Consider the following 27,516-nt stretch of genomic DNA (forward strand, 5'->3'; position numbering starts at 1 on the left):
TGAATTATAAAGATCGTTTTTCTGAAACTCTTCTAATATTTTGAGATACATACAATGTTTATTTTATTTTATCAGTTATCTACTATAATATAGAAACTACTACAAGAAAAAAAATGATCTATTGCCATCTAGACTAGCATTAGAATAAAGCACTTTAAATTTTCTGGTCATAGCTATAATTATAGTTACCAACACTTAATATAAAAGAATTTATTTAATACCTAATAATCGCTTCTTATATCGACTTTATGGACGTAAAAATCTCAAAATTTTCTATTCAATATTTTCTACGAACCTCTTAATTTGTTTGACGCGATCTTTATATAATATATGAATCAATGATACTAAGCCTCTAAAATACAATAATAACAAGACACTTAAATGAACACTGGAGTTTAGTAATGTCTGCTAGATCCGCATCAAACAATGTTAAAAGGCACCATCTCAACCCTTACGAACTGTTTCTTGAATAAACTTCTATACATCCTACCCGCGCGCTCAATAGCTATGAGGAATAGTAAGTGACTTTTCTACTAAAGATTTCCTTTCCAGAACAAAATCCAGTGTTTCCGTTCATCCTGGATCTTGATTTAAACTTGCTCTTCTCTCTTGTAACGCTGCTAATAGAGCTTCTCTAACTTCTCGTTCTGAACTACGCCATAATCTTATGAGTTCATTTTCTGATAATTGAGACAATTCTGATCTCTCTCCTGTTGAAGACACTCTTGGATAGGGTGGAGCAGGGGGAATGTCAGACTCTTGAGAAACCATTATCTCTACACTTGCTCGATGGCTGGGCGGGTCTACGGATAAATAGTTTTGCGAGGATACTGAAACGTCTTGATAAGATCTGGTCGAGGAACCTTCTGGCCTCCTTACCATTGGTGATGGCGTTCGGAGTCTAGTGTTAATATCAGGAGGGGAATTTGTTAAGAAACTTACGTCCCGACTTAATCTTCTGCCGATATTCAAGCTAGTTTTCTCGTAAATAGACGCGGAATCAGATCCTAACACTGAATCAGTACTGAATCGACGAACATTTAGACCAGCAAGACTACATCTTTTTCGTCGACTTCTAGGTGAACGAAGTTGGCGTGGTGATCTACTTTGGCGTGGAGACCGACTAGAAACTTCAGGAGATGGTGATAGAAATTTAGACTCGGTGACTTCTTCAGACACTTCAGATATCTCAACCGCAACGTTTTCTTTTATCGAATCTAAAGAATGGTCACGACCTTGTTGAACCCTATAAAAATAATATCAATAACCAAAACTGACAATGATTTTATGTTTGTTTAATAAAAAATAATGTTACCTTCTGATTTCTTGTATCATCTCAAAGAATTGTGCTTTACTTTTTCTTCTTCTACGCTGCTCGTGTTCCTTCTGAAACAAATGTATTTCCTATCGTAATCTGACAAAATAATGAAAAAATCTGTTGTTATATTTTTAAAAATCTTACCCTTTTGACACTCTTTTGAAATAATGAGGTAAAATGACCTTGCCGAATAGTATTGACAAGTTCCCGTGCTGCATGGTGCGGTGACACCAGTTCCACACAATTAATAAATCTGTACAGTTTCTGAAACGAAATTATTTCAAGTGATTATACTACAAAAATAATAAAGTTGGAGAAAAATGCGAGTAATCAGAGATTACGTCGAGTCTTCGAAGATAAGTGGGTCGCTGATGTTAATAGCCGCAGTTCTCACAACTCGCTTGAGAATTTTCATATGGATATTAGATTTTAAGACTCGCTGGGATATGTCCTTTTGAATAAAATCAATAGTAAATAATGTGTTTAAAAAAACTCACAATAATTATAATATATTATATATTATAATTATTGTGAGTTATATTTTTAAGTCGTGTATTTATTTGAATATTTTAATCTAATCAAGATTATTTCTTCTTCTTTCTGCTTTCTGTGTAGGAATTGCTTGTTTAATAACTATGAATACATTTATAGTATAATTAATTACCTGACTAAAAAACATAATATTTCTGCTTCTCCATATAGTTCCTTTGGGCTGATGACGCAGAACGGGAAGAGTGTATTTGTAAAAAAGGTGTTCCAAAATCAATATGAGACATCCAACGATCATCCCCACTCCCAGAAGAATAAAAACCCCAGCTACTGCTGCTACACCTAAAAACGATTGTAAATGATTATTTTTTTAATTTGGCTATAATATCAGGTAGGCAAGGGAAGTGAAATTCTTGTTAATATCTGATTTAATTCAAAAGCATATCTGAGTAGAAACTCATACAACATCATCATTGTTGTTGATGTAGATCACCAGTTACTACGCTGTCGATTATGTAGATTAGGGCTTTTTAGTTATTTTCACTCCAGGGATCATATTACGCTGTTTATGAGTACAAATAATACTGGGTTATTAAAAACATGATACCAAGTAAAGCAAAGCTTAATTTTTAGTAATATTTTCACAAATCATGTTTTGGCCATTCAAGAAATAAAACATCGACGCTGATAAAACTCAACAAGTTTGAAGCTGTTTGTGTTCGTTCGTTCGTTGTCGCTTGGCTTAGATGATGTTATAGCTGACTTGCGGATCAGGTTACCAGGTACCAGTATATCAGAGAATGCCTATCTGATAAGTCAAACGACCAAACGATTTCAAACTGATCGATTTGCACTACAATAACAACATATCGGATATTGAATCGGCTGTAGTCTATTAAAAAACATAAAAGAAGATACACCTAGACACTGAAAAACATTGATGTTCATCACACAAACATTTTCCAGTCGTGGGAATCCAACCCACGGCCTTGGACTCAGATAGCAGAGTCGCTGCCCACTGCGCCAATCGGCCGTCAAAAGCATACAATAAAAGATATTGTATGCTTTTATTGAATACTATTAAAACGAAGCCAATTTTAAAAACTTTACTCATAAACCCCAACGTGTAGCGAAAACAAAAACTTTAGGTATTTGTAATTACGCAATACAGGCATCGCAATATGGCTCCAGTTAACAGCAGAACGAAGTTTCATATTGAGGGTTAAATGGTTGGTCCAGCAATTCCTGTCAAATACACTACGCGACTGTGAACGTTAATTCTTTTCCGTGTATCGCTTTCATTCTGAGAGAATCCAACAATTACGTAAAATAAAGACAACAAATAGTACAACGTGTATTATATTACTACGGGCCTTTTAAAATATGCTTTTGCCGCTCAAAAACACAGTGGTGAGAGCTGTGGTCTTAGGGAAGTTGCGGGTTTGATTCCATGCAGGAGCAGTCTGCGAATTTATAATTTGTGAATTGTCTTTCGTATGCTCGGTTACTTCGAAGATGTCGCTTGGAAACCATTTAATGGTACGGGTTTAGTATAACTGCCATATTTAATAATAGGTAAGTTCACTACCATCAGCACCTACTAACGGGTAAAATAAAGTCCAGAGTAAATTGTAGTGGAATAAAAAACAAATAGTTTTTAATTTTTCAAAAAAGGAAAGCAGAATTTTTATTTTTGGTTTCAACCTACCTATATTGACTGTATTTAAAAACCTGGAATTTAAATGGATAATAACAGTGAAGTAATAAAAGTTGTTTTCCAAACAGCGTTCAGCGTTCATAACCGTAATGAAGTAACAATAGCCGACAGGCCTTTTACACTTTTAATTTTCTTGTCCCTCAAAAAGTTTTTGCAAAATAAGAGGTGAACATTGTTGTTGAGAGACCACAGTAGCAGCATATTTTTTAAAAGATAACTTTTGTGTCCCATGTTTGATAGAAAACAAGAAAGATTCATTCAAAACGTCAAGTCAAAAGTACCGAGAATTTGGCGTCAGACATCTGCCAAGGCCTGAAAGAAAGCAGTTGCGGCAGACTAAAATGATGAGAGACCTGACAGGCTTTTCAAGTAAACGAAGCCGTTAATAACTGTTATTACGGCTGAAACTTGTAGGACTTTTCTCCAGTTTACGAGGAAAAAATAAACTAATTCATTCAAGAAACAAAGGTTTAATTCATATTTTAAGTTACTTTACAGTTAGACGACTTTATAGTTTAATGCTTCTAAAAATTAAAAGAAAAAAAAACTTATAAAACAGTCCAGCAACTAAAACTTTTGGCGTAAGAAGAATTGCCGGCGTATTATTTTGTTGCATGCCTATCGGAAAAATCCAATTTATCTTCTAGTAATGAAGCTGATTTCTGGGCATGGGTGTTAGCATGATGCATTTTAGAAGTTACTTCTATATTTATGTCAAATAAAATGTCTCGTATAATATGACATCGTGGTAAATTTAAACTAAAAGCCGACAAGACAATTTTGAAACACAAAGTCCCTAGTGTAGATTTACACTAAGGTACGTGGCGTCTCATTTTTTCAACGATAAATTCCATGTTTAATCTTTTAGGTCGGCTGCTAGTAATACTCCCTTTCCTTCATCTCGGAGGGGTTGGATTAACGCGAGGGTGGCGATAAATTCTAATGAAATTTACGCCTGAAACGTAGCATCTGAATATGTTGATATAAACAACGAAAATAAAAATAGTGCATTTTATGTAATAGTGTATTTACACAAAAAAATCCATAACTTCTTAGAACTCTTATAAAACAACAACCAAAGACCTATAAATTACGTTTTTTGGAAGGAAAAACAAACACTTTTATTTTATTTTATTCATTTTTAGATAGCAAGTGAAGTCAGGGCAAGATCGTTACAGCAATTTAACCTTGATTAGGAATTGAACTTAATTGCACTTTTTTTAAGGCCTCATTTTATACTACTACACCAGAAAAAAGTAAGTCGAGCACACTTTTTAGATAGTTTAGGTCCACTAGGTCTATGAACAGTGTCTACTTATTAAGTGGACTGTGTTTAGATATCTCGCTACACTTACAAAAAAGTACAGGTGTACAGGTACAGTAAAAGTACGGCGAGATGAAGAGGAAATAATTATGTATAAAATACGTTACTGAGGCATAAAAGGATGTAAATTAGAAAAAACGAGAAAGCTTGTGCTTTGAGGTAAATATAAATGTACCTACTTGTTTGTATAAAATATCTTTTATTAAGTTCTTTACGAGACTTACAAATGTGCGAATTGTATTCAAAGAGTAAGTAGGTATACTAAGAGTTTCAAGAATGTATTCTTACCGAGAGGTTTCGGTTGAATTCCGTAATCCGGGCTTAGCTTGAAGCACGGCAAAGCCCCATACCACTTTTCCGTGAGAATATCCATGTACCCGTTTGAGGAGTACTTCGCTATCACAGCTGATATGCTATCCTGGAAATGTAGAACTATTTACTGACACAGTTAGGGTGTTATATTATACTATATAGGTATATTTTGATAATATATGTTACAAATCAGAGTGCATGATAAACGTATGAAACTGAATATACAAATTTACGATGTTTTTATTAAAAACAATATGTTGAATAAAGATAGAGTAGATAAAAGTAGTTTATGATATAATTAATAAATGTTTTTTTCTTTCTTGTTATTATCTGAGCTATTTATTATTATTGTTATTTCGTTTTATTCATATTATAACTATATTTTTATAGCCCTGGTAAGGAGAATTGGGCAACTGTAAGTTCTCCCTGGGTTGTGTTTTACTAAATAAATTTAGTCACCGCTTACGTATAAACCAGATCGTTAGAGTTTATTCCTCTGACTTGCTTTACAAATATAAATTATTCTAGGCTAAAATCTTACTTACTACCTGCTGAACCAAAAAAACTTAAACGGTTTAAAGTTTATCAATTCCAAGCAAAGTAACAAATCTTCGTTTATTTCGCTATAATATTAGTACAGGACACTTGTATGAACGTTCCGATTAATTATTTTTCATACAAACCAAAGTATATTCTGTAGTAAATTGAATAATCAATAACGTAAAACTGCTACAATATTATTACTCATAGTAATGCATTATTAATGTCATAATAAAGGATCAGAATTCATAACACGTCCATGCCATTCTTCACTGTTAACAAAGCTCCGTACAAGCGGTATTTCATAGCAAGTTATCATTAAGAACGAAATAAAAGTACTATCCGTTGATTTATGTCGCTCGCAAGGGCTAGAGAGTCGGCGGCAGTTAAAAAAATAAAGTATAATGATTTCATCGTCTTGATAAGAAATGTGTACTGTCAGTTTACTTAACCTTCGAGCAGATTCTATTTAAAGTTGGAGATATCATTTAATATTTATTTCGAAAATCTTGGTATGGCATTTTTTATTCTGTAAATGTGTTTTATTTTTCATTTATTTCCTTTAATTTGTAGATAAATGCCTAAATTAAATAATTAAAATAAGTTGTCTGATACGCCATTATAAAATTTCATTTAGGTGCTTTGGTGTGTAAACCTGTTGCAATAATAGGAATAGTTTCAATTGCGCTAAACGTATTTTCGAAAGAAGCGCCAGTGTCAAAAAACATAGCAAAGACTTATACTTACGCCAAAACGTCATGTTTGAGTGAAGTTTGATTTTGTTTTTTTTTTAATTTTTATTTCAATGAACGCACTGTTACATAAAGTTAAATTAGAGTACCTAATCTTGTTTAGGGTAGAAACATGTTAGTTAATATGTCTGTCACTCGTGATGAGCTGTGTTAACGCGTGTGTATTTAACAAAGTCAAGATAAAAATATGATGTAGAAAAAAAGCGATATAACCGAGATATATAGGCCACACGACACTTGGCTATCGATCACACCATTAGGGAGTTCTGCGTCATCCATCAATCTTTACGCGCTAAGATCCGAAGTCGTTTCGCTGTCACTGAGGCCTATCTGCGACCTCCTTCATGTAAATGTAGGTAGGCTTCGCTAATATGAAGCCGTTACTCAGTACTTCCATTAGTACGTGCTTGAGTGATACATAGTTACATTTACAAAACGTAGCATCTAAACACATTAGCTAGAGGGATAAATCAAATTAATTATCGTATGTCCTCCACACATAGTGGCTACGCTGATTTTATGAGGCACCTGACGCAATCTGATCAACCAACAGTGGAATAGTTCTTGCTATAAATTAAATTAATGATTATATATGTTCAGATTTTCAATTACCTTAGATCCTTTCCATTTTAATTTCTGGAATGCAATCTATATTTGTGCCAAATATCATCATGATCGGTTTATCGCTTGGGTAAAAGATAAAAGCCCGCAAACAAACTAACAAGAAAATAAAAATACCACTTTCGAATGAAAATACCTTTGAATACATACTGAAATTTTGTTACTAAATTTTTTTAGCTAATTTATCTCGTACACAGCCCTGCGTTTTACCCGAGTAAACTACGCAACGCGGAATAGGTAATCCTAATCAAAATCAAAATCAAATCATGCCAAGGTTAATCTAAATTTATTTAGTAGTTTAGCGTGATGTACGGCAAAAATATAGGCAGACAGACAAGAATGAAAAAAATACCGTTTTGGCATCAGTTACGATTGTTAAGTGCGCTCAAAAATAAATTCATAAAATCTTCAATGTACAGAATTTGAACGGGTACAGTTTTATTGTAAAAAAGTATATAAATTGATTAAGTTTTTTAAGGAAGAGATAAGGATTAAGATGCTACTCTTATTACCGGGGTAGAGAGCGAGGGCCTCATGTCACTGCCAATTATTATGCGCCTGTACGCCACTGTGATGGTATTGTGATTTCGTTGAAAGCTTTTTTATTACCAACCTTTAATGGAAATCCTTTAGCCATGCCAATAGCATAGGTATCCTTAGTAAGGGCGTGGTCCCCAACCCGCTGAAGTTTACAACCGTGGTCAGTTGCGCGATAGTAGTCTAAAACAGTCGTGTCGGCAATCAATAGGTCCAAAGTTCCATTCCTATAATATAAGATATTATTAAACTCGCAGAAATTCGATCTGAAAAAATGTTTTAAAATGTAAGATAACGTAATTAAAAACTTGTTATGGATACTGTAATGAATTTATTGTGCCATCACCAGACCCTTTATACCAAGATTTGTCAGGCAACCAATCGTCAATTGATTTGGTACTGGTATAAATGATACCATTTAACTTAATCGAGTTTCTTGCCAGCTGTATCTATCTGCCTTTGTTGTATAGTTAAAATCTGGGTTCGAAATATTCACAAACAAATACTTCGGAAATATTAAGTTGATAACAGCCCACACCTAAGTCGTTGAATTCCTTCCTCAATGTCTTGAAGGGCATAACGACGCATTTGTTGCGCCAGCTGTGGATTATTTCTTCGAACGTAGTATTCGGCTACAGAAGATCGTGCTGTCCCAACTCGTAAAGACAGCCACTGAAATTGATGAATCTGTGTTACTAATAAAAAAAGTTTCTATTAATCTTGTCATCCTGTAGAGTTGACATTTTTTCTTCATGTTCACGGCTTTATTATTGATAAATAAATAAAACCTTATGGTTATGTTTATTAGAGGGCCTGTTTCACCACCTTCTAACAAGTGTCGGATAGCCTAAACGTAAGTTTAATCACGGTGACAAATACAACATTTTCGAAAAGCTATCCGACACTTATCAGAAGGTGGTGAAACAGGCCCTTAGAGTTTTAACAAAAAAATATGCAAACAATCTTATTGGCATAGAATTTGGTTGTAAATTGACGCGACTTATACTTACATTGCTTCTTCCTTGGTAATTGTCCACAGCATTATGAAAAAACAATCCAGCTATCAGGGCAGCAATATTAGCAGTGTAACTAGCGACGAATATCACAGAAAATCCACCCCACACATTTATAAGAAACTTATTAGGCCAACTTTTAGGTGCTTTAAATGCCACTAAATGTCCACAGAGTAAGCCCCACATTACCCAAAGTGCACTGGAAATACTAAAATTTTTCGATCTTTGACGACCCCATGGATTCAAGCCAAATGGAGATAGCCATTCATATATCGCTACAGCAATAGCCGTTACGTTGAGCGAGGTGAATATTGCAATCCATAATTCTGGTGAAAACGGTAGCAAAAACGCTAGTAAGGGTATATCTGGTCTCTGATTAGGGGCTGCCAATATCGATATTCCGCTAAAAAAATAAGGTTGACTAAAATCAATTACTTCTGCTCGTGCGGCCGATACGCTGAGTGCCGCAAATGACATATGAGCAGCCCCAGAAACTAAATCCCCAATAATACCGTCCCATTTTTCGAGATTTTCGTGTGGTTCTTCGTCCAACTTATATTGGCGTTTATCTTTATTTTTATCTTCCCATATTCCATAACCGTTATACTGTGAAAAGTAACTTTCTTGATTAGTCCAAAAATCTTTATTAATATTTTTTTCTTCGCTATTCCTTCGATATGGTTTAACTAATTTTCTGGCTCCATAAAGGCCATCCTCTACTATATATAAATGAAAATCAAATTCTAGTTCCTGCGCAATATTTTCTAATAAATCCATAGCTAATCCATAACAACAATGAGTGGCCATTTTCCAAAATGTAGTAGGTTTAGGCGTTGGAAAAAAATAATCTTCTACATCTGGAACATTGTCTCTCTCTAATTCATTGAATGCGAGAGTAAGATTATCACGATCAGACGTTCGTGGACGATGGCAAGGTAAGCCTCTTAAACATTGACCATCTTCATCAAGTTCGCCTTCCATTACTAAAGGTGGAGCTAAAGCTGTGACTATACGAAAAATTGTACGAGCACCAGATGACTGTCCATGAGCAACAAGTCGTCCTCCTGGCCATACAATCGTGTGCAAACTGACACTGCGCCCGAAAACATGACCAACTTCTCTCCATACATTTCTACCTTCTGGGTTTGATACTAAATTCAAGAAAGAAAAGGTTGCAGTCAAAGATCTTTCAGATCGTCCTGCACTACCAGCTAACGCTGCGGCTGTTGCCATTCGCATCTCTCTGAAATAAAATATAAAGTTGTATTCATCCAGTTGGTGATAAAATTTTAACATATCTTACATCAAAGATAAATATTTCTTGATACTTTCTTTCTCTAGAGCTAATTCGTGTCATTTTACTTTATTTTAAATGGAGTACATTTAAGATAAAAGTCAGAGTTGGCGCGCAGTCACTTGTCGTGGTAGTTTAGCTATTTCTGCGAAAGAAACTGGATTTTAAAAGTGCTTCCTTCGAGATTTAATACGAAATAATAGTAACTATACGAACAGTATTAATTATTGTGCCATGTACTCAGCCGCAAATACGTTACTACCAACTAATGACGTAACAATTGACACGATCGTTGCCTATTGAGTCAGGCGTAGGCATGAACGATGCATACAAAATGTAGTTGATACTCATTTGGTAGCACTCCACAAATGCCGCTTACTGCATTTGCACTTACAAAGATTTCTTTATTAATGCCTTTGAAGTATTTGCACGTTTCATGTCACATATCACAAAAGCCGCAATTAAAATGGTAGGCGTCAATAAATGAGAAGCTAGAGCACATCAAATGGTTTTGCTATTGACCTGACCTACATAGGCCGCCCTTATTTTGAGATGAACAAAAAAGAAAGTATCCGCTTCAAGTCATGTCAATGGTGGGGCATCATTCTGTTGAATCAGCATGTACAGTCTGGCTGTCGGCCAAAATTTGCTTCCGTAGTTCCATCGAATTTATGATAACATGATCTAGTTGGATGTTACCCAATAATAGAAGCTATTTCTAATATAAATAATGATATATATTTTAATAATAGAATATCTGTGTTAAAAAAGCATAGTAATAAATAAAAATAAAAAAATCACAGTTGGATGCAATGTTACTAATTGGTTGAAGTTTCCGTCATAAGATGAATATAGTAGCAACGGTTTCTTAGTAAGTAGGTATTACAATTCTATATTTCCAGACTGTGGACAGTGAAGTGCAGAAATCCCAATAAAAGAAAACCGTATCCAGAACGACGAAGTTAAGACGACGCAGCCTGATAAAACGACCAGAAATACCAAGGTCAATAGAGTCCAAAAGACTATATAATATTAAAAAATGTTTTAAGAAGGATATTACGCTTGGACATTCGATACTTTTGATTATTTTTATCCAGAAAATAGGCAACCAAGTCTAGTCTACACAGATTATTTCAACCAAAGCCAAAATTCCGGCTAGGTTTATAACAAACGAGAGAACTTCCCGCCGAAAGTAATTTAACTGCCAGTTTGGATGAAAGACGCAATTAGTTCATGTCACTAAGACATTAAACCCTGAACCGAACAAAAATGTTTCAATGTCGAAAGATATTTCGTGTAACGACAAAACCTTTTATCCGCGAGTTCCGACGCATTTAGCTCGAAATATTGCGAACATTTAAACACTAGATAGCTCTGTTAAGGTAAACATTAAATTGATTTAAAATAGTTAGGTTCATTATCTTATGAGGCAATGCAAATTGTAACTACTAAAATATTAGTTTAATGCAAAGAACTTAAAAAACTTAGCTTTCGGCACCATAATATAATCTCTTAACTTTTTGTATGCATTTAATATAAACATGTTTACACTATTTTTTTTTTACGTTAGAGGCGATTTTGTAAATTACACTCACCATTGAGAAGCACCGGCAAGTCAGCTAGTTTCAGTTCAACGCAGACAATTCTCGTTTTGAAAACAATATAAAACCAAGTAGACAATATAATAGGTATTACCATGGATCCATAGACAGAAGTCCGTTTCCACTAGCAACAATCAACTTTTATAAGGATTTAATAATTATATCGTTCATCAATCATCGAAAGCCTAAAACAGTACACTGATGAACTTAAGGCATCTCCCACAATGTTGGGCAGACGGGCTGGTAATCGCAGTAGATGATAGTTGTAGCGCAGAAGACGTCCCGTACTTTATATTCTTTTAGTCGCCTGAGACACATAAGTAAATAAAAAAAAACATTTTATTTCAGATCGGGGACCCATATACGAAATTGAGAGATTAACATAAAATAAATATAAAAGACATTCAGGTTTAAAAAATAAAAAAATGTAAACGATAATTAATTAAAATTTAAAATTAAAACTAGAATAAATTAAATTACAATTAAAATTCAACTATTTTATATTATTTCATGTTTATTATGCACTATTATCATCATTATACGCCACAAAGTCCTGTTCCACGCATAATTTTTGAATGAAACACTTCGCACTCAAATGTATTACTATTTTCGGACACCCATTACCGATGATCAAACTTTATAATATATAATGGGAACATTCAGGGCACGTATTTTATTAAATAACGCCCCAATAACTGCGGGCCCGAAGTGCCTGGTTCAATCGGTCGAGCGAAAAAATTCATGATTGAATAGACCATTTTGATCAATCAATCAAAGTAAGTCTTTTACGTTTTGCTAGAGATTAATTACGGGATGTAAAACGCAAAAGCTTCTTCTGCTTCTATTTGTCTATTAAAATAGGTACTTATATATTCTTGCAATATTTTTTTTGTATTAGTTTATACTGTTTGGGTTCCGGACCTAATGATGCAAGATTGTCAAGGGCATTTGAGTAACACCTAAAGCGTTCACGTTTAAACTTATGCTGAATACTTAAATTTCTTGTTAAAGCTAATTAAAATATTACGCCATCCGAAGCGTATTCATTCGGAAGTCAGCTGGACTTCTGAATGAATACAGACTACTATAACAGCCCCGTTTCCCCATGTCATCTTTGATTTTTGTTAGAATGTAAATGTTAGGTTAACACTTGAGCTGTAAAAAAAAACTAGGAACAAAAATTTAAATTAATCTAAAGCTAAGGAGTTTCCTAGTATATTACTTTATTACAATACGCTAATATCTCGCAGTAAATTTGAAAAATCACGTTTGCGTTAAATATTAAGTTTTTTAAGGAACGGTCAGTATACGCCATATTAATCATAATAATATGGCGTATACCACAACCTTTCCTTACCATGACGCTATACAATCCGTAGTTACAGCCAGTTTGAAAATAAATCATTGCGAATTTCCTACATTTAAATACATTTGAAACTGTATTTAATATTCATACTTCGACTTCCATATTCAACAATTATATTTCACTTTCAGGCAGCCGCATAGTTACTATTGTATGGCACTATGCTTGGTAAATATGTAACATAGTTAAAGTTCTCCCCGGGACCAGCAACCCTTTTGCATATTTTATTTTATGTGGGACGGAGAAACAAGTCTCATAATGTACTGAGGTCGGACAAAACATGAAATCTACAAGTTGGATATTATGTTTTTATTGTAACTTGTTTATTCAACCAATTTCTGCGGGTCGAACAATATTTTTTAAATAAGTAGGTATAGGTATAGTAACTAACATTATAATAAAATTTAATTGTAATACAATTTAATCTATTTCTCTAAATCAGCCTATTAATATATATGTCTTTCATAGGAATTTAGAATTTGAAGCCTCTATGCTCCTCCAATGCCAGTGGGCTGGCTAATAGCAATGAATTAATCATATTTCATTTCAATTTCGTGAAACGATGAGAGCCCAGTGAGTACGAATTCGACTTCACGTTCGGGGGGCCTAGTTCAATTCCCAGCTCAAACTTTTCTTAGTTATGTGCGTTCTAAGCAATTAAAATAACACTTGCTTCAACGGAGAAGGAAAACACCGAGAGAAATCTGCATGCCTGAGAGTTCTCCATACTGTTGCGTGCGTGCGTGGTGGTCTACGGCCTTCTCATTGTGGGAAAAATGTGTCCCGTTCCCTGTTGTGGGCCAGCAATGGGTTGATATGACGATGAATCAAAATTTATACATTGTAATATTTAATGGAGAATACAAAATTATATTTACGAATAAAAATATCGTGTTTGGCGATTTATTCTTTTATTTACATCGTTTTCTTCAAAAGTGTCCACAAGAGTGAAAATGCTATGTCCACAAACGACAATTTTATAGCGTAAAGCTTAGTTCATACGACTTGTGGGATTACATTAAGTCCTATGGATGCGCTCCTCGCCCGACTATCTGAATTCTATGTAGGTAGAAATTTAAATATTGCTTAGCAACTTGTTTGTTGAGGTTGCATACTATCAAGCTTTAGTTGCACCAACATATTATGCACATCCCTTACAAAACCTTAGCAAATTCAAGATCTTCAAATTAGTATCATACGCACGATGTGTGTACGATGATGTGTGTGATTTATTTTAAGTTTTCATTTAAATTAAACGTTTTAATGAATAAGGATAAGAAAAAGTTTATAGCTAACCTCACATAAATATTACGATTGCTTTACGAAAACAATCGTTGTTTATTCTGTGTAAACTATAAATGAAGAACTATATAATAAATCAAGGAGAAAAGTGTGGTAAGAAAACGACGACTTATATTAAAGTGAAATAAAATAATAAGTGAACCTTCAGGATAGAGTATTGAAGCGAAATGAATCAAATAACAAAGAATACAAGTTATATTAAATCGCAAGCCATTTGAAAGCGGCTTAATACTGACTCCGATATAAACCGACCACCCTTCGCCTTTTAGATAGAGGGACGTAAAAGTAATCTCGAGCCGTTGTCGGACTCGCTAGTCAATTTGCTTTTATGATGATGCTCCACGCTTGTTACCATTCTATTTCTTAGTTCATCGTCTTTCTTTAAATGCAACTTTCTTAATATGCTGTGCATGTTTTACTATTATTAGGAGTGTATGCCGCTAATCCCTACGGTTGAATCGCTGAAGATGGTAGAACTAGCACAGATCATCCTGCTGCCTGTGATAATTGAAAAAAAAACATATTAATTTATTTCAAGTAGCCTACTCGAAATAAATTAATTTTGTTTTTTTTTGCTTGCTCTATAAGCATTTCTGAAACTTTAAGTCAAGCTAAATTTGTAGTGACTCAACCACCGGTTCGGAAATCAGATTCTACCGAGAAGCGAACAAAAATCTCAGCAGTTGCTCTTTTCCAAAATCAACAATTTGTATACAACATTTTAATACTCATTTTTCTATCTTGTGATACATGACCGCAGATGCTTCCAAACATAATACTTTTTTACTATTTAAAAACTTAAATGTGGTAATTAGACTGAGTGTCATAAACTATTGCGATTGCGAGTGAACTGAAGATCAATTCAACACAATGTTTTGATGATACAGAGTTAAATTGGTCACTTATACAAACAAAAATAGCTTGGCTACAGAATAGTAAATTTATCAACAAACGACAGATCTATGACGAACCAGAATCAAAAGAGCTTGTGAAAGCCTATTTGAATAGGAACAAAAGTTCAGTTTGATATATGCATGTTGCGCTGTGTAGGCCTTTGAAAATAGTTTGTGTTATGTTTTAACAGACCTATAACATATCTACCTCTCCGGAAACATTTACGTTATTATTGTTCTTAATATGTTGTAAAATTAAAACATGTGAACTTATATATTCACATATTTTATTTAAACGTATTAGTCGATCATAGTTTGATATTTTATCAAAGGTTTAAAAAATTACTTTCCATCAACTGAACATAACAGGTTTTTCTCAAGAATTTTCAGAGGAGACTGCTTACACAGACTTTTCTGATCCATGGAATAAAACCCAGATCTGACATGAAATGTTTTTTTAACGATATTATGTGAAAAATATGTGTAACATTTTTGTTTAATATCAATGATTTTTTTCTGACGAAATAATAAAGAGCTACTTTCATAGACTTCCACTAATATATAATTATGAAACCTGTCGATTTTGTACATAGAATTAGTACATACACTTTATGAATTTGTATTATTTTGTACAAAAAAACTGTTATATTTAGTTTAAAAAAAAAACTGATACAGGACTCTTTTGTGTATGGTCTGCGTTTTATATAAGAATTCTCTCTTCACGGTCCTGTCCGGTTTTTAACCAGCTAATCCCAGAGATTGTTTTAATGTCATCTGTCGACCTAGGGTTCTACCAAGCTGCGGTTTCCTATACGTGGTATGCTATCTACTCCGAGCTATTTCAGTATTTCTGTTCCTACAGATTTTCTGAGAGTTCTCCGTAATGTTCTTAAAGGCTTCTAAAGTCCAATAATCCTCACTGGGCCAGCGTTGTGGACTACGACCTCGTCTTTGTGGGAGGAGATCCGTGCCTGTGTGTAGTGCCCTAGTTTATATGATGCTACTTTACATAAATATAGTCTTATAACGTCAGCCTGTTTAATACTTTCGACCGTTGTTAAGTTTACCCCACAGTTATGAGTAAATAAATACAACATGAAATACAGTTTTGAAACAGCAGAATAGACAGAACTATTAAGTATCTTATTTTCGGTTTTCTCTCCCGCTTGCCGCTTGTTTAAATATTACGGCTGATAAACCTGCCAAGTAATGGATTTAACAATACCCTATACCACTCTTACTGTCAAAATATGACATTTATTCGACAGGGAAAGAATATTTGGTGATCGAAATTGCTACCTACTGAAGTGCGCCTGATTTATTTTTTTACTTAGTAATATCATTTATTTACTATCGTATACATAATATAAGTTATATTATAAGTAAGCACATTAACTGAATGTCGTCGTTTTAATACTGAAATACCGTGGATATTTGTAAATAAAGGGCTTCTATTCTCTTGTTACTATCTTGGATAAGAGAAAACGTCTCACGTCAAATACAATACATCAAAATTAATCAAAGGCAATTCGTTTGATCCCTATTTTACCGCCCGGCGCCCCTCACAGCTAATGGGTTAGGAACGCCCCGATCCATACCTACTTAACTCTAACTACTCTTACGTGCTACTCAAGTACTAACGCCTATCTAACCTATAGAACCTATAGAAGGTTTTAGTTTTCTGGAATTATTTTTATGAAATGTTCTTTTGCAAATTCTATTGAAATAGATAGTTAGAAAAAATTGTTCGTTCTAAGTATGCATAATCTGTAAACTAACGCTTAGAGCGCTGGGTCTAATGAACTTATTCGTAAAGACTGGTTTATATTGAGCACATTTCTAAATTCACACCTGAGATATAACTAAATACGCTTGTGCGTATAAGCAAACAAAATAAAGAATAATTAAACCAAACTGTTTCTACTTATATTTTAGTCATAGGCACAGTGTTTATCTAATAAAGATGTGAAGTTCAAGCGGTTGTGCGAACTGAACTTTTTTTAATTAGTTTTTCTCAACAATATGATATATATGAAAAATATTATGAATGAATAAATTCAAAATGAATTCAAAAATGTTTTATTTATGTAGACCTTATCACAGGTACTTATGAAGCTTTCATACATTTAACATGTTAACACTAATGTTAGGTGATGGTGATAGGAGGGTTCTAAACGCGCCCTGGTCTAAGAAGAGCCCATAACAAACTTAGCCAGGTTGAACGAATTTTATTGTGGAGATCTAAGGACATCAAGAAATGAATTTCTCAACAAACCAAAGCAAATATCACTCAGTGAACAGTAAGCTATTAAACCAATTATAGAATATAATAATAATACGAAGTTAGTTCTTTTGCAAATTCTATTGAAATAGATAGTTTGAAAAAATTGTTCGTTCTAAGTAGGCATAATGTGTTACATAAAAATCGTGTTACATAAAAAATAACCATTATAATAAAAAGCGTTGACACAAAAAAGATCCATCACAGAGAACGTAATCAGTCATGGCGGTATCCGACATTAGATTTTCACGAAAAGACCATGAATTATATCATAAGGTCGTTAGCTGTCTTGTTATCATAAAGAAGTTTCAAAGATTGAAATTCATATTTTTTTACAACTTAAGGTTTTTTTGTATTTTTTCTGCTATCTTATTTCCGATTAATTACTACACAATTATGATGACAATTTTCTACAGTACCTACTATTAAATAACTTAATGCATAATATATTAGAACATATTCCTTCCACAGTAAGTTTTTGAAAGTCACTTACTGGCTTTTCTTGGTAAAATTAATTAGACAGCTTTGCAATTGCCGACAATAATATTAATGCATATGTAAAGCAATCATATCTGGGTTGGTGTAAGCTTGCCAACAAATTCTAATTGACTCATGCCTTAAAGGTACTTAAGAAGTACGTGGAGTTTCTAGCTTAAATTTAAATCACTGAGCTATAATATTATTACTACACTGGACTGGCTGTCAGTACAAATTTCATTCCCATTTTAAACGCCACTTGTGACAAACGTGTATCTGTGGCTCTAATAATATATTGGCTGTTATTCTATTTTTATACCTGGGGTCGGGAATCGAAACGTCACTTTAATATTTCCAAAATTGGCGGAGGATCTTCAACTGGTGACAAAAACCAAATGCCATTAGACTGTCTAGTGGTGGATAGAGGTCAGAGTTGACTACATTAAAAACAAATAAAAAAATTATCAATACCTTACAAATTCCATTGAAAAATCTGATGCAGCATCACTAGGCTCATCCCAACATGATGCTGCCGCGTCGCTAAAAAATTGTGCCTGTGCTGACCACGCGTCGCACGCCCTCAACACTCGACGCAGAGCCCCCACCATCATCCGAACTGCGGCGCGGGCAAACGTATCATCTGATAATATTGATATTGATAAAGATACTGTCACACCAGTACATGGATCTTAAATGGCAATACCAATGCTATTGTAAGAATAAAGGTATTGTATCAATAAAATATTAGAGGCGGATAAGATGACGAGCAGGGTAGGCATTTAGAAAGCATTTTGTTGCAATATAAAAATAATAAAAGTCCTTTTCCAACAAGAAATATAGAATAACTTAAGATCACTATCATAGCAGTAATTTTTCGCAAAATTAAACTATTTTGCTATTTAATAATGGGTGGTCATTTTCTTTGTGATATACCAACTTTATGTTTAGTTTCCTCACCAATTTATATACTACTGTACATACACCACGGCCCTGCCCATATCATCTTCCCATTTAACAAGTATCTTGGTATACAACTTACGCACGACGCGTCAGCATATTATCTATAGCACGCAAGCTTGACACTACTTGATACGTGTTAACTCAAATGTAATCATACAGGTGCCTGAGGAAACTTAATACAATTCGTTTGGCGTCTGGTCAGATGGCATGTTATCAGTCTACTGAGGTAAAGTGAAGCCTCAACGTAAATACTTACCAATTTTCATAGGTTGTGGATATAATGCCAATAGTCCAATAGGCAGCGAATTAAAAATTGTTGATAAGTTGCTTTTTACATCACTAATCGGTTCATCATCTTGATTCATCATTAGCCGATCTAATCGATCTTCAGTAATTTTATCTCTAACTTTATTCATTGTAGGAGTATGCACCGTGGGATTCATTATGAAATCACTAATATCACTTGAAAATAATAAGTTATCTCTTAGTTCCTCGTTATCAATACTACTTACAATTCTTTCTTCCATCAACATATCTTTGCTTTCATACAAATCAGGTTCACTTATGCTATTAACATATTTATTAAAAGATTCATTTTTTAGTTTGCTAGAACTAGTACGTCTATTATTAATTCTATAAAGAGAAGATTTATTCTCCTTCTCAATTGAATTGTTTTCGATTTTAGAAGTTTCAACGCCTTTGTTATTTACATTATAATTTCTTACATTTTTTTCACTAATATTTTGACTACTACTAAACGAACGACTAAAATTTATATATAATAATTTGTTATTTATGTGCGTTTCAAATTTATTTATAATACTATCCTTATTAAGTAAGATCGAATGTTTCGTACTATTTTTTACAGAGGTGCGATTTTCTTGAGTTATATTTTTATTGGAAATCCTAATTAGCTTTCTTGTTGTATCATTAACTTTTTGTTCCTTCTCTATCGAATTATTGTCTGCATCATCTCGTTTTTTGCGTTCGAAGTCATCAATATCATAGTTAACTGCATTATCCTTATCCCTAAAACTATTAAGGTCGTGATCGTTCACTTCAGTAAAACGTGTTCTGTTGCCAATATTATGGAAGACATCAAACTCGCTAGAAGCGTCAATCCATAGCCAGAAAAAATGTCCTTCCAGCATGTTAAGGCGTTTTGCTTCATCCATCACATGTTTAGCGTAATGTATGTCACATACCAAGACAATAACACCTCGGGTTAGTCTCGACACTTCAGCAAGACGTCTGAAAAACAAAATTAAGAATAATAACGAAGGGTCTTTGCAGCCGTCACACGTTTCACGATCTAATCTTGCTAGAAGTATAGATGCTTGCTAAAATCTTTAAACTAAACTCTAACTGACGGAATCATAGCTAAAAATTATATTTCGTTTAGTTGACAGATTTACCTTATACAAGAATACGTCATTCGCGTAAAGTGCCTTCTATTTGTAAAATCTTTTCTCAAAATAAGTATAGAATAATTACAGGACTAAAAATAAAGCTTCGGTTGAAATAGCTTGATTGAATAACTCAAAACTTAAGCAAAATTTAATTTGACAGGCATCTCGTTTAATATTTTGGTCGAATATAAGTAGAGAGTCGTAAATGTTGAACAAGACAGAAATAAACACTGGGAGATTAAGTGTCTTACCTGAAAAGAGCGCGCCGAGTATATTTCGGTGGAAGCGAAAGCCATTTTGGATTAAGCGGTTGAGTGGTAAGAATTGTAGACAGATCCTTCCTTAGAGATAGCGTTGTATATATATCTTCCTCGGCAAGCAAAGTGAATGTATGCCAATGTGTGTGCAGGAGAGTGGCTCTGCTGAATGAAACGTCAGCATATAGGTTTCGTTTTATGAGAATCATTGAGTAACAAAATAATTACTGCTAAATAAGATAAACATTGTACAAGTGAATTAAAAATTTTGTTAAACAAAATTGAGCCGTTGCAGAATATCAGTTTCGTCGCATCTGGCAGATTTGTAGCATCTAAACTTATGAGGGAAACCAACTACGTCTATAAGATTATACTATTATTTTGATGTCTTATGTAAGTACGATCAATGTGCTTCACTTATTTTAAACAAACATATTATTATATAAAAAAAATATTATTTTTACAAACCTGAGTGCGTGTAATGTTTCCCTAGCGGTTATCTCCAATCGTATCTCCAGAGGCAGCAATTCCTGCGGAAATATGAAAAGTTTTTATTACAGGGGCTCCATTATTAGTTCACGTCGCGTTGTAATCGTTGCTAAAGTGGATTATAAATGATCATAATTTCGCTGTGACACGGTTCAACCTTTGGCGAATAAAAATATTATGAACGTAGACAGTTTTAATAAACTTGAGAAAAATCTGAACAAGTTTCATAAGTATCTATTTGTTATCGTAATTTTTTAAAAATAAAATCTGAATGCTTGTTGCATTCAGATTTACAGTATGACTCGTTATTTCAAGTTCGTTTTATTTTCTTAGCTGTAAATAAAATTTGGTGCTAGGATTCATTTAAATCATACGTACTATTGATTTAAATCGTATGATATTAACTAGAAGGAGTTTTTATTAAATTGGAGTAGAAATTATATACTTAATATATACGTACGATAGGGCTGATATATTTTTGGAGCATGATATAAAATAGGAAAATAGAAGTCCTTAAAAATTACAATAAAAGAAGAAAACTTATAAAAATTCGTATTTAAAGAAATAGATAGATTGAAATCTAAGAAGAAATAGATTGATATAGATTTGTATTCAATTAATAAACTTCCTTCCTTATTTCCTTTTCTTGGTTTTATGTGATTTGTTTATTAAATTGTGGTACATTTGTTTTCCAGAGTGATTCATTACGTTGTGCTACGGTAAAAGTTTTGGTTCCGAATACTAATTTCCATTTACCTAAATCATCATATAGAAGCATTTCTATTAACATGGTACCCTTATACCTCCGTTATAACTATTTTCTAGCCACTTGTATGTCCGCCTGTCCGCGTATCAGAATGTTAGTCATCTTATTTTAGACTATTACTTTTGTAATAGAGAGCTTTTGTGCAAATATTTTCATTTTCATATTATTACAAATGTATAAGAATTACCACAGGAATGATTTAATGATTGATTTTGTTTTATATACTACGCTGGAATAGGGCAACTATTAGAAAAACAGTACAGTTTAGTACAGTACAGTGGTTATTTATTACAAGGCAAAGTGCTTACAAACGTGTTCGAAATCAGTGAAATTCTGATGTCAGAACGAAGAAAGGCGTGATAAATTACGAGCACACGACGACAAAGTTATTTTATATTTTTACCGAGATACAATAAAAGAGTTATAGGGTGAAGATGGATTATAGTCTAAAGGCGAATCACGAAATATTTGATAGTTACGTGTAATCTGTCAGTTTGTGACGATTGGTGAAATGGGAAGGTAGATTCTGCCGAGTTGAAGCAGGCATAATACTTTTTCCAATAGGTAGTGTTAAAACGAGCAAATATTACCTACATATCTGTTTAGATCATCATCTTTTTAACCGATAGACGTGAACTGCTGAACATAGGTATTTTGTTCCAAATTCCACGGTTATATGGGCTGTGGTTAATTTTTCGTTCCCATTAAAGTTATGGCCGATAATGACCATACTGTGCACGCGGGTTGGTCATCGAAGGCCTACACTGATCGCACCGGCGTCGCTGCTGCCCGACACAGGTCTGTGCCATTCGGATAGCCTAGCCAATTCGAAGAGGTTATACCGTCACTTGTCAGTAATTGCCAGAGCCTCGTCGGTTATTCGGCAGGGTGCACCACCGGCAGGTGAGGTTGCAATTTGGGAGGCTGACTGGTAATAGCCTCCCACTTACACCCCCGTATAGATAAATGTCAATAAATCTAAAATCGTTAGAAAGAGTTATTAAAATCCATATTTATCAAGATGTTTTCCTTCACTACAACTACTGCATATCACTGTGGTAAGTGAGCATTCAGTCCAAGATGGTAGAGGTATCACATGTTTGTTGTAATTATATTAAACCCACACTAATCGGTTTCTAAGCGGCATAACACTTTCTAACGATTTTAGAATGCTGCGAAGCTTAGCAGCACGTCTTTGTCAGTACAGTGATAGTCATGGCTAAAGCCCACTAGACGAAACCAAATAAAGCTTAGCAATTATAATTTGTGATTGGGGCTAGAACCCGGGAAATCTCACTTTTATTACCACTGCACAAGAGAGTTCGCCAAAAGATTTTCACAAAATATTTGTGTTCAAAGTTAAAACCGTCGAACATTTTACCAGATGAATCATAATTCACATTTGTCGAAATAAAAACGTTTTCGGTAGATGTTGGAAAAAGAGATTATGAATGCTATGCTTTTAACTTTTATTAACTATATGCTAGTTTTTGATTGAAATCGAAACAGTTTGAAGTTTACTGACTTATTAATAAAAGCATATCAACTATTTATTATAAACAGAAGCACGGAAACCATGAATGAAAACCAGTTTTTCTATGCCAAATTGTTTCAAGTTTCGTGTCAGTGGTAAAGCCAACCAAACAACGATTTGATAGAATTATTCCATATTCAAAAGTTGCATTGCATTTTAGACTGTTGTAATAAGAATATTACGTGTAGATTACCTAGGCCAAATTATTATTTCTAACATCACATTTTGCTAGCATGTTAGGCGTTTAAGTTTACACACATAACACACACAGCAACAGAATTAAAGGATCCCTCGGGAATAATGCATTTAGAACTGCGCAAAAATGCACAGTATCTAAGACCGGTCCACAAATTATCATACAATTTCTTTCATAACGCAGTGGGTGTAAAAGTAAATACAAAACATTGGATGCACGGGTCGTGTGCACCAAATTTTCAAGATAGAAAAATAAGTCGAAGTTACCTCCGACGAAAGGGAGAATTAAGAATGGCGACGTCCATTATAGTTCGGGGCCCAGACTTAAGATCCACGTTCACGAATACAATTACGAAGTATATTTAACATCTTTAGTTATACTAATCGGTTTCCACGCGACCTGGTACCGCGATTCACCTTTGTCGGTAGGTTGATAACTCAAACCATTAACGTCAAATCGATGCTCCGCGTTGCAGCGTGGATGAAAGACAAACAAATCAATAAACTTTCGCTTTATTTATGTAGCTAAAATGAATTTTAAGCCGTGATAGCTTAGTTGGTAAGGCTTCAGCCTCTGGAAGGGGTCGAGTTCGATCACCGATGCACCTCCAACTTTTTGGAGTTATGGGCGTTCTAGGGAATAAAATATTCGAAAAAAATCTTGAAGAAAACCTCTTTATTGTTACCGAAGTCTACCAATACGCAATGCAGGACCAGTGGCAGTAAGTGGACTATAGCCTCAACCCTTCTCATTCTGGGCCGGCGATGGGTCGATAATGATAAATATATTTTACACAAAAGAGACTGGTTTTTTACTCTTTAAATCTGCAACAGCGAGTATACCCATATTGAATTCTTGTGGTTGATTTTTAATACTATAAGGCCCTGACAAAGCGCTCATTTTCTTAGACTTAATAAGATCATCTAGATGTCTGAAGGGTCTCCGACCTCGTCTCGCTAGCCTACGTAAGCAATATTTATCAAGAGACTGGACTTAACATGCATGTATATTATATTTTATAAAATGCTTACTTTATAAAAATACTTACTTATTTAGATGATATTTTTACTTAGTAACCCTCGATTGAACATTGTTCGTAAGATCTAAGTCGATCTGGAGAATTAATGCAAGAATGTTAAAAACGTACATTTACGTACTTTAACTGATCAGGATGCGGTTAAAATTAGATAAATAGTTTACAACAGGTCAAACAGATTTTGGGTGGAGTAGTTTTAATCCTAATCCTTACTTGTTAGGATGTTAAAAATGCGAATGTGTGATATTTTGTTCCTTTGTTACGCTTTCATGCCTCAACTTACGCGTTCAGCTGTTTAGCAAAGTTAAAAATTTAACATACTTGTTTTTAGAGTCCAAACAAGTACCTAAACTGTGCCCGAGGGATGCAGGAAAAATATGAGAAAAGGACAACCTGAATTAATTGACAAAAATCTACATTTCCGCGAGTTAAGTCGCGGGCTAGTAGATGTAACATAAATATATGAGTCTGATGTAAATATGTAAAAAGAGAAACACATCCAAATTGAAAAATTTGAATATCTGTCTCGAACTTTCCCACGTATCAGATCGAGTCAACACTGACTTTTCGTCCCACGAAGATGGCGCTTTTGGACATATTAATTGTGTAGGCAATGCATGTTTAATTGTTAAAGTTCCGTACCCGAAAGGTGCCAACGGCACACTATACGCTGACCGTCTGTCTGTTTGTCCGCCTGCTTTCCAGTAAGATAATAGGCACAGAGTTGAAATGTTTTTTTGCTCGATTTTAAAAAAGCCAGATTCCGTTGTGACAAAGTTCATCCGGGGAAGTACCTGCTACCATTTTATTATCTGTATTTATTATTTATGTCGTAAAGCAGCATTGCTCTGTTTAGGTCTTTAATGCGTTGTTGCGGGTATTATAAAAGAAATATGAGGTTTAACACCTTAACACCTACAGTTGTTGGAAACGGACTGCCATTATAATAAGAAAAAACGCCTCTCGTTTCAAATTTTTTATAAGTAAATTACCGATAGACGTTAAAATCTGAAGGTGCCGAAAAGACTACTACGAATCGGTATATGCAGCGTTGGTAAACCCCGAGGTGAACGGATCGCAGGGAGCCGCTGGACCCAAGTGACACAAGACCGTGGTATTTGGTGGAGTGCAGAAAAGAACCAATAAGGGTACATGTTGATGATTATGATCTTACGTTAGCAATGGTGTAAGACAGATGCAGATGGGAGGGCGATGCGCGAAGCACGGGGACGCCGGCGCGGGAGGCGGTCGAAACCATGGCGGCTGCGGCAGACCCGCCACCGCAGACCAGCAGAGCCGCCACACGGCGATTCTCCAACGCCGCGCAGGTCTGCTCCAGCACCCGCGCACTGAACCTAAAAAAAATCTTGATAAATATACAAAGTTATTGGCAAAGAGGATATCGGATATTGGATAGAAGCAACCGTTACTTTGCGGAAATCCATGATACATCAAGAAAATTAAGCCTAATTGGCTATACTCCGCGAAAAGCAGGAGAATCTGTATGGTGTTATTTTTAATTTCTTCAATCCTTATACTCCACACCAAACAGATCTTCGGCAATGTACCCTCTACGCTCCGAAACCGGAGCATCCTTAGGAGATGTACATTTTACAATGAATAATTGTTAAGTGTTTTTTCATGATAAAAGGGGATATATTATAATTATTACATATAACTAAATTCAATTGAAACTCCAAATTGCCTCTGGTAAGGCTGTGGCTGTAGCTATTTATTTATTTTAATTTATTTACCACTACACAATAAAGAAAATAAAGGATGAATAGAGAGAAACACAAAGATTGGAGTAGAATAAAAGGTGGCCTTATCGCTTAGAAGCTATCTCTGCCAGGCAACCTTTGGATTAGGACAACATGAGCAAAAACAAATAGGTGGTGTAATGCGGCGGTGGTGGCTTTTTACGATTGTAACGACAAAAACGTGGAGTAGATGCTGCGTAAAAATCGATAAGAAATACGGGGTTAATATATCGATTTTAGCCCAATGTATCATTACTTCCCACCAAATTAGTTTGCAGTCATTGGCTAAAATAACATAAGTTGTATATAATTAATAAAAGCATATAATATATAAAACCACAGATCAACTAAGGATCGAAGAGCCGACTAAGGAAATATAACGGAGAACGGGCAGTAGCGTCCTCTGTACTACTACTACCCAGCTGCCCAGCACGGGCAAGCACTTCCATTGGGTATTTAGTCCAGCAATGGACTGGTATAGGCTATTGATGATAACATAAAACTTATAACATGTGTATAATCTTAAAGTGTGAAGAGTTATGTCCTTTATCTCCGACAATATTTATCAGATCTTCATTAAAATAAGACAGTACATGCTTGTTAGTATGCACTTTTAAATAAAAAAGAATTATTAAAATCAGTTCAAATTTACGAGCTATGAAATAAAATTGATAAAAATATTCATCCCGTTTCCCGGAGGAAACTTATTGTTTATCGGGATAAAAAGTATCCTATATGTTGACCCGGAATACCAGCTACCACCATACCAATTTTTTTTTAAATCCGCTCAGTAGTTTCACGTGATGGCCGGACATACATACAGACAGACAGACAAAAAATCTTCAAGTTACAGTTTTATTATACGTATATAGATGAGTAAACATAGGTTGTTGGTACATGTTTGTACCTGAAACACAATAGTACTGTACTCCGATACAACCACAATTGTATACGAGGATTATTAACAAGGATAACAATACTTTGCATTGACCTTTTTGTGTTTCTCGTGATTATACAGGTGGATCCGAAATTATCGTGAGCCACTCTGACCTTCTAGGCTCACAGGATCTACCGGATAAAAGATAAGATTACCACTGTAGGTAGCGCTATGAGTGGGAGGTCTGAGTTTTAATTTTTTATAGGGACCAATTTGAAAATTATGTTCATCTTGGCTCTGTCGTGTGCTGACGGGATGACAAACCATTTCCAACAATTCACCAAACAGTCTTTTTCATACAAAACACATATTGTTCTCGCATGTCTTTGGTTGCTTGA

At 34.5% G+C, this 27,516-nt stretch overlaps 1 protein-coding gene across 1 annotated transcript; it reads right to left on the reverse strand.

Annotated features, from left to right (window-relative positions):
* Positions 1 to 573: 573 nt before the first annotated feature.
* LOC120625917 lies at positions 574 to 25,776 on the reverse strand. Its single transcript, XM_039893186.1, has 13 exons — positions 25,656 to 25,776; positions 20,929 to 20,990; positions 20,455 to 20,625; positions 19,051 to 20,045; positions 18,306 to 18,474; positions 8,621 to 9,866; positions 8,149 to 8,282; positions 7,687 to 7,837; positions 5,137 to 5,266; positions 1,983 to 2,149; positions 1,463 to 1,582; positions 1,316 to 1,386; positions 574 to 1,246 (listed from the first exon to the last, which is right to left on the reverse strand). Exons 1-13 carry the CDS (start codon positions 25,737 to 25,739, stop codon positions 574 to 576), a joined length of 4,173 nt encoding a protein of 1,390 aa, XP_039749120.1. The 5' UTR covers positions 25,740 to 25,776.
* Between the last annotated feature and the right edge of the window lie 1,740 nt (positions 25,777 to 27,516).

This window comes from Pararge aegeria, chromosome 8, assembly GCF_905163445.1.
Source record: "Pararge aegeria chromosome 8, ilParAegt1.1, whole genome shotgun sequence".
NCBI lineage: Eukaryota > Metazoa > Arthropoda > Insecta > Lepidoptera > Nymphalidae > Pararge > Pararge aegeria.

Excerpts from the sequence above, each read along its gene's own strand:
- LOC120625917 (XM_039893186.1), bottom strand. The coding sequence starts at position 25,739 with ATGGTTTCGACCGCCTCCCGCGCCGGCGTCCCCGTGCTTCGCGCATCG. Across the intron at positions 20,991-25,655 it reads TGTCTTACACCATTGCTAAC|GAATTGCTGCCTCTGGAGAT; the intron begins GTAAGATCATAA and ends ATATTTCCGCAG. Across the intron at positions 20,626-20,928 it reads GAAACATTACACGCACTCAG|CAGAGCCACTCTCCTGCACA; the intron begins GTTTGTAAAAAT and ends CGTTTCATTCAG.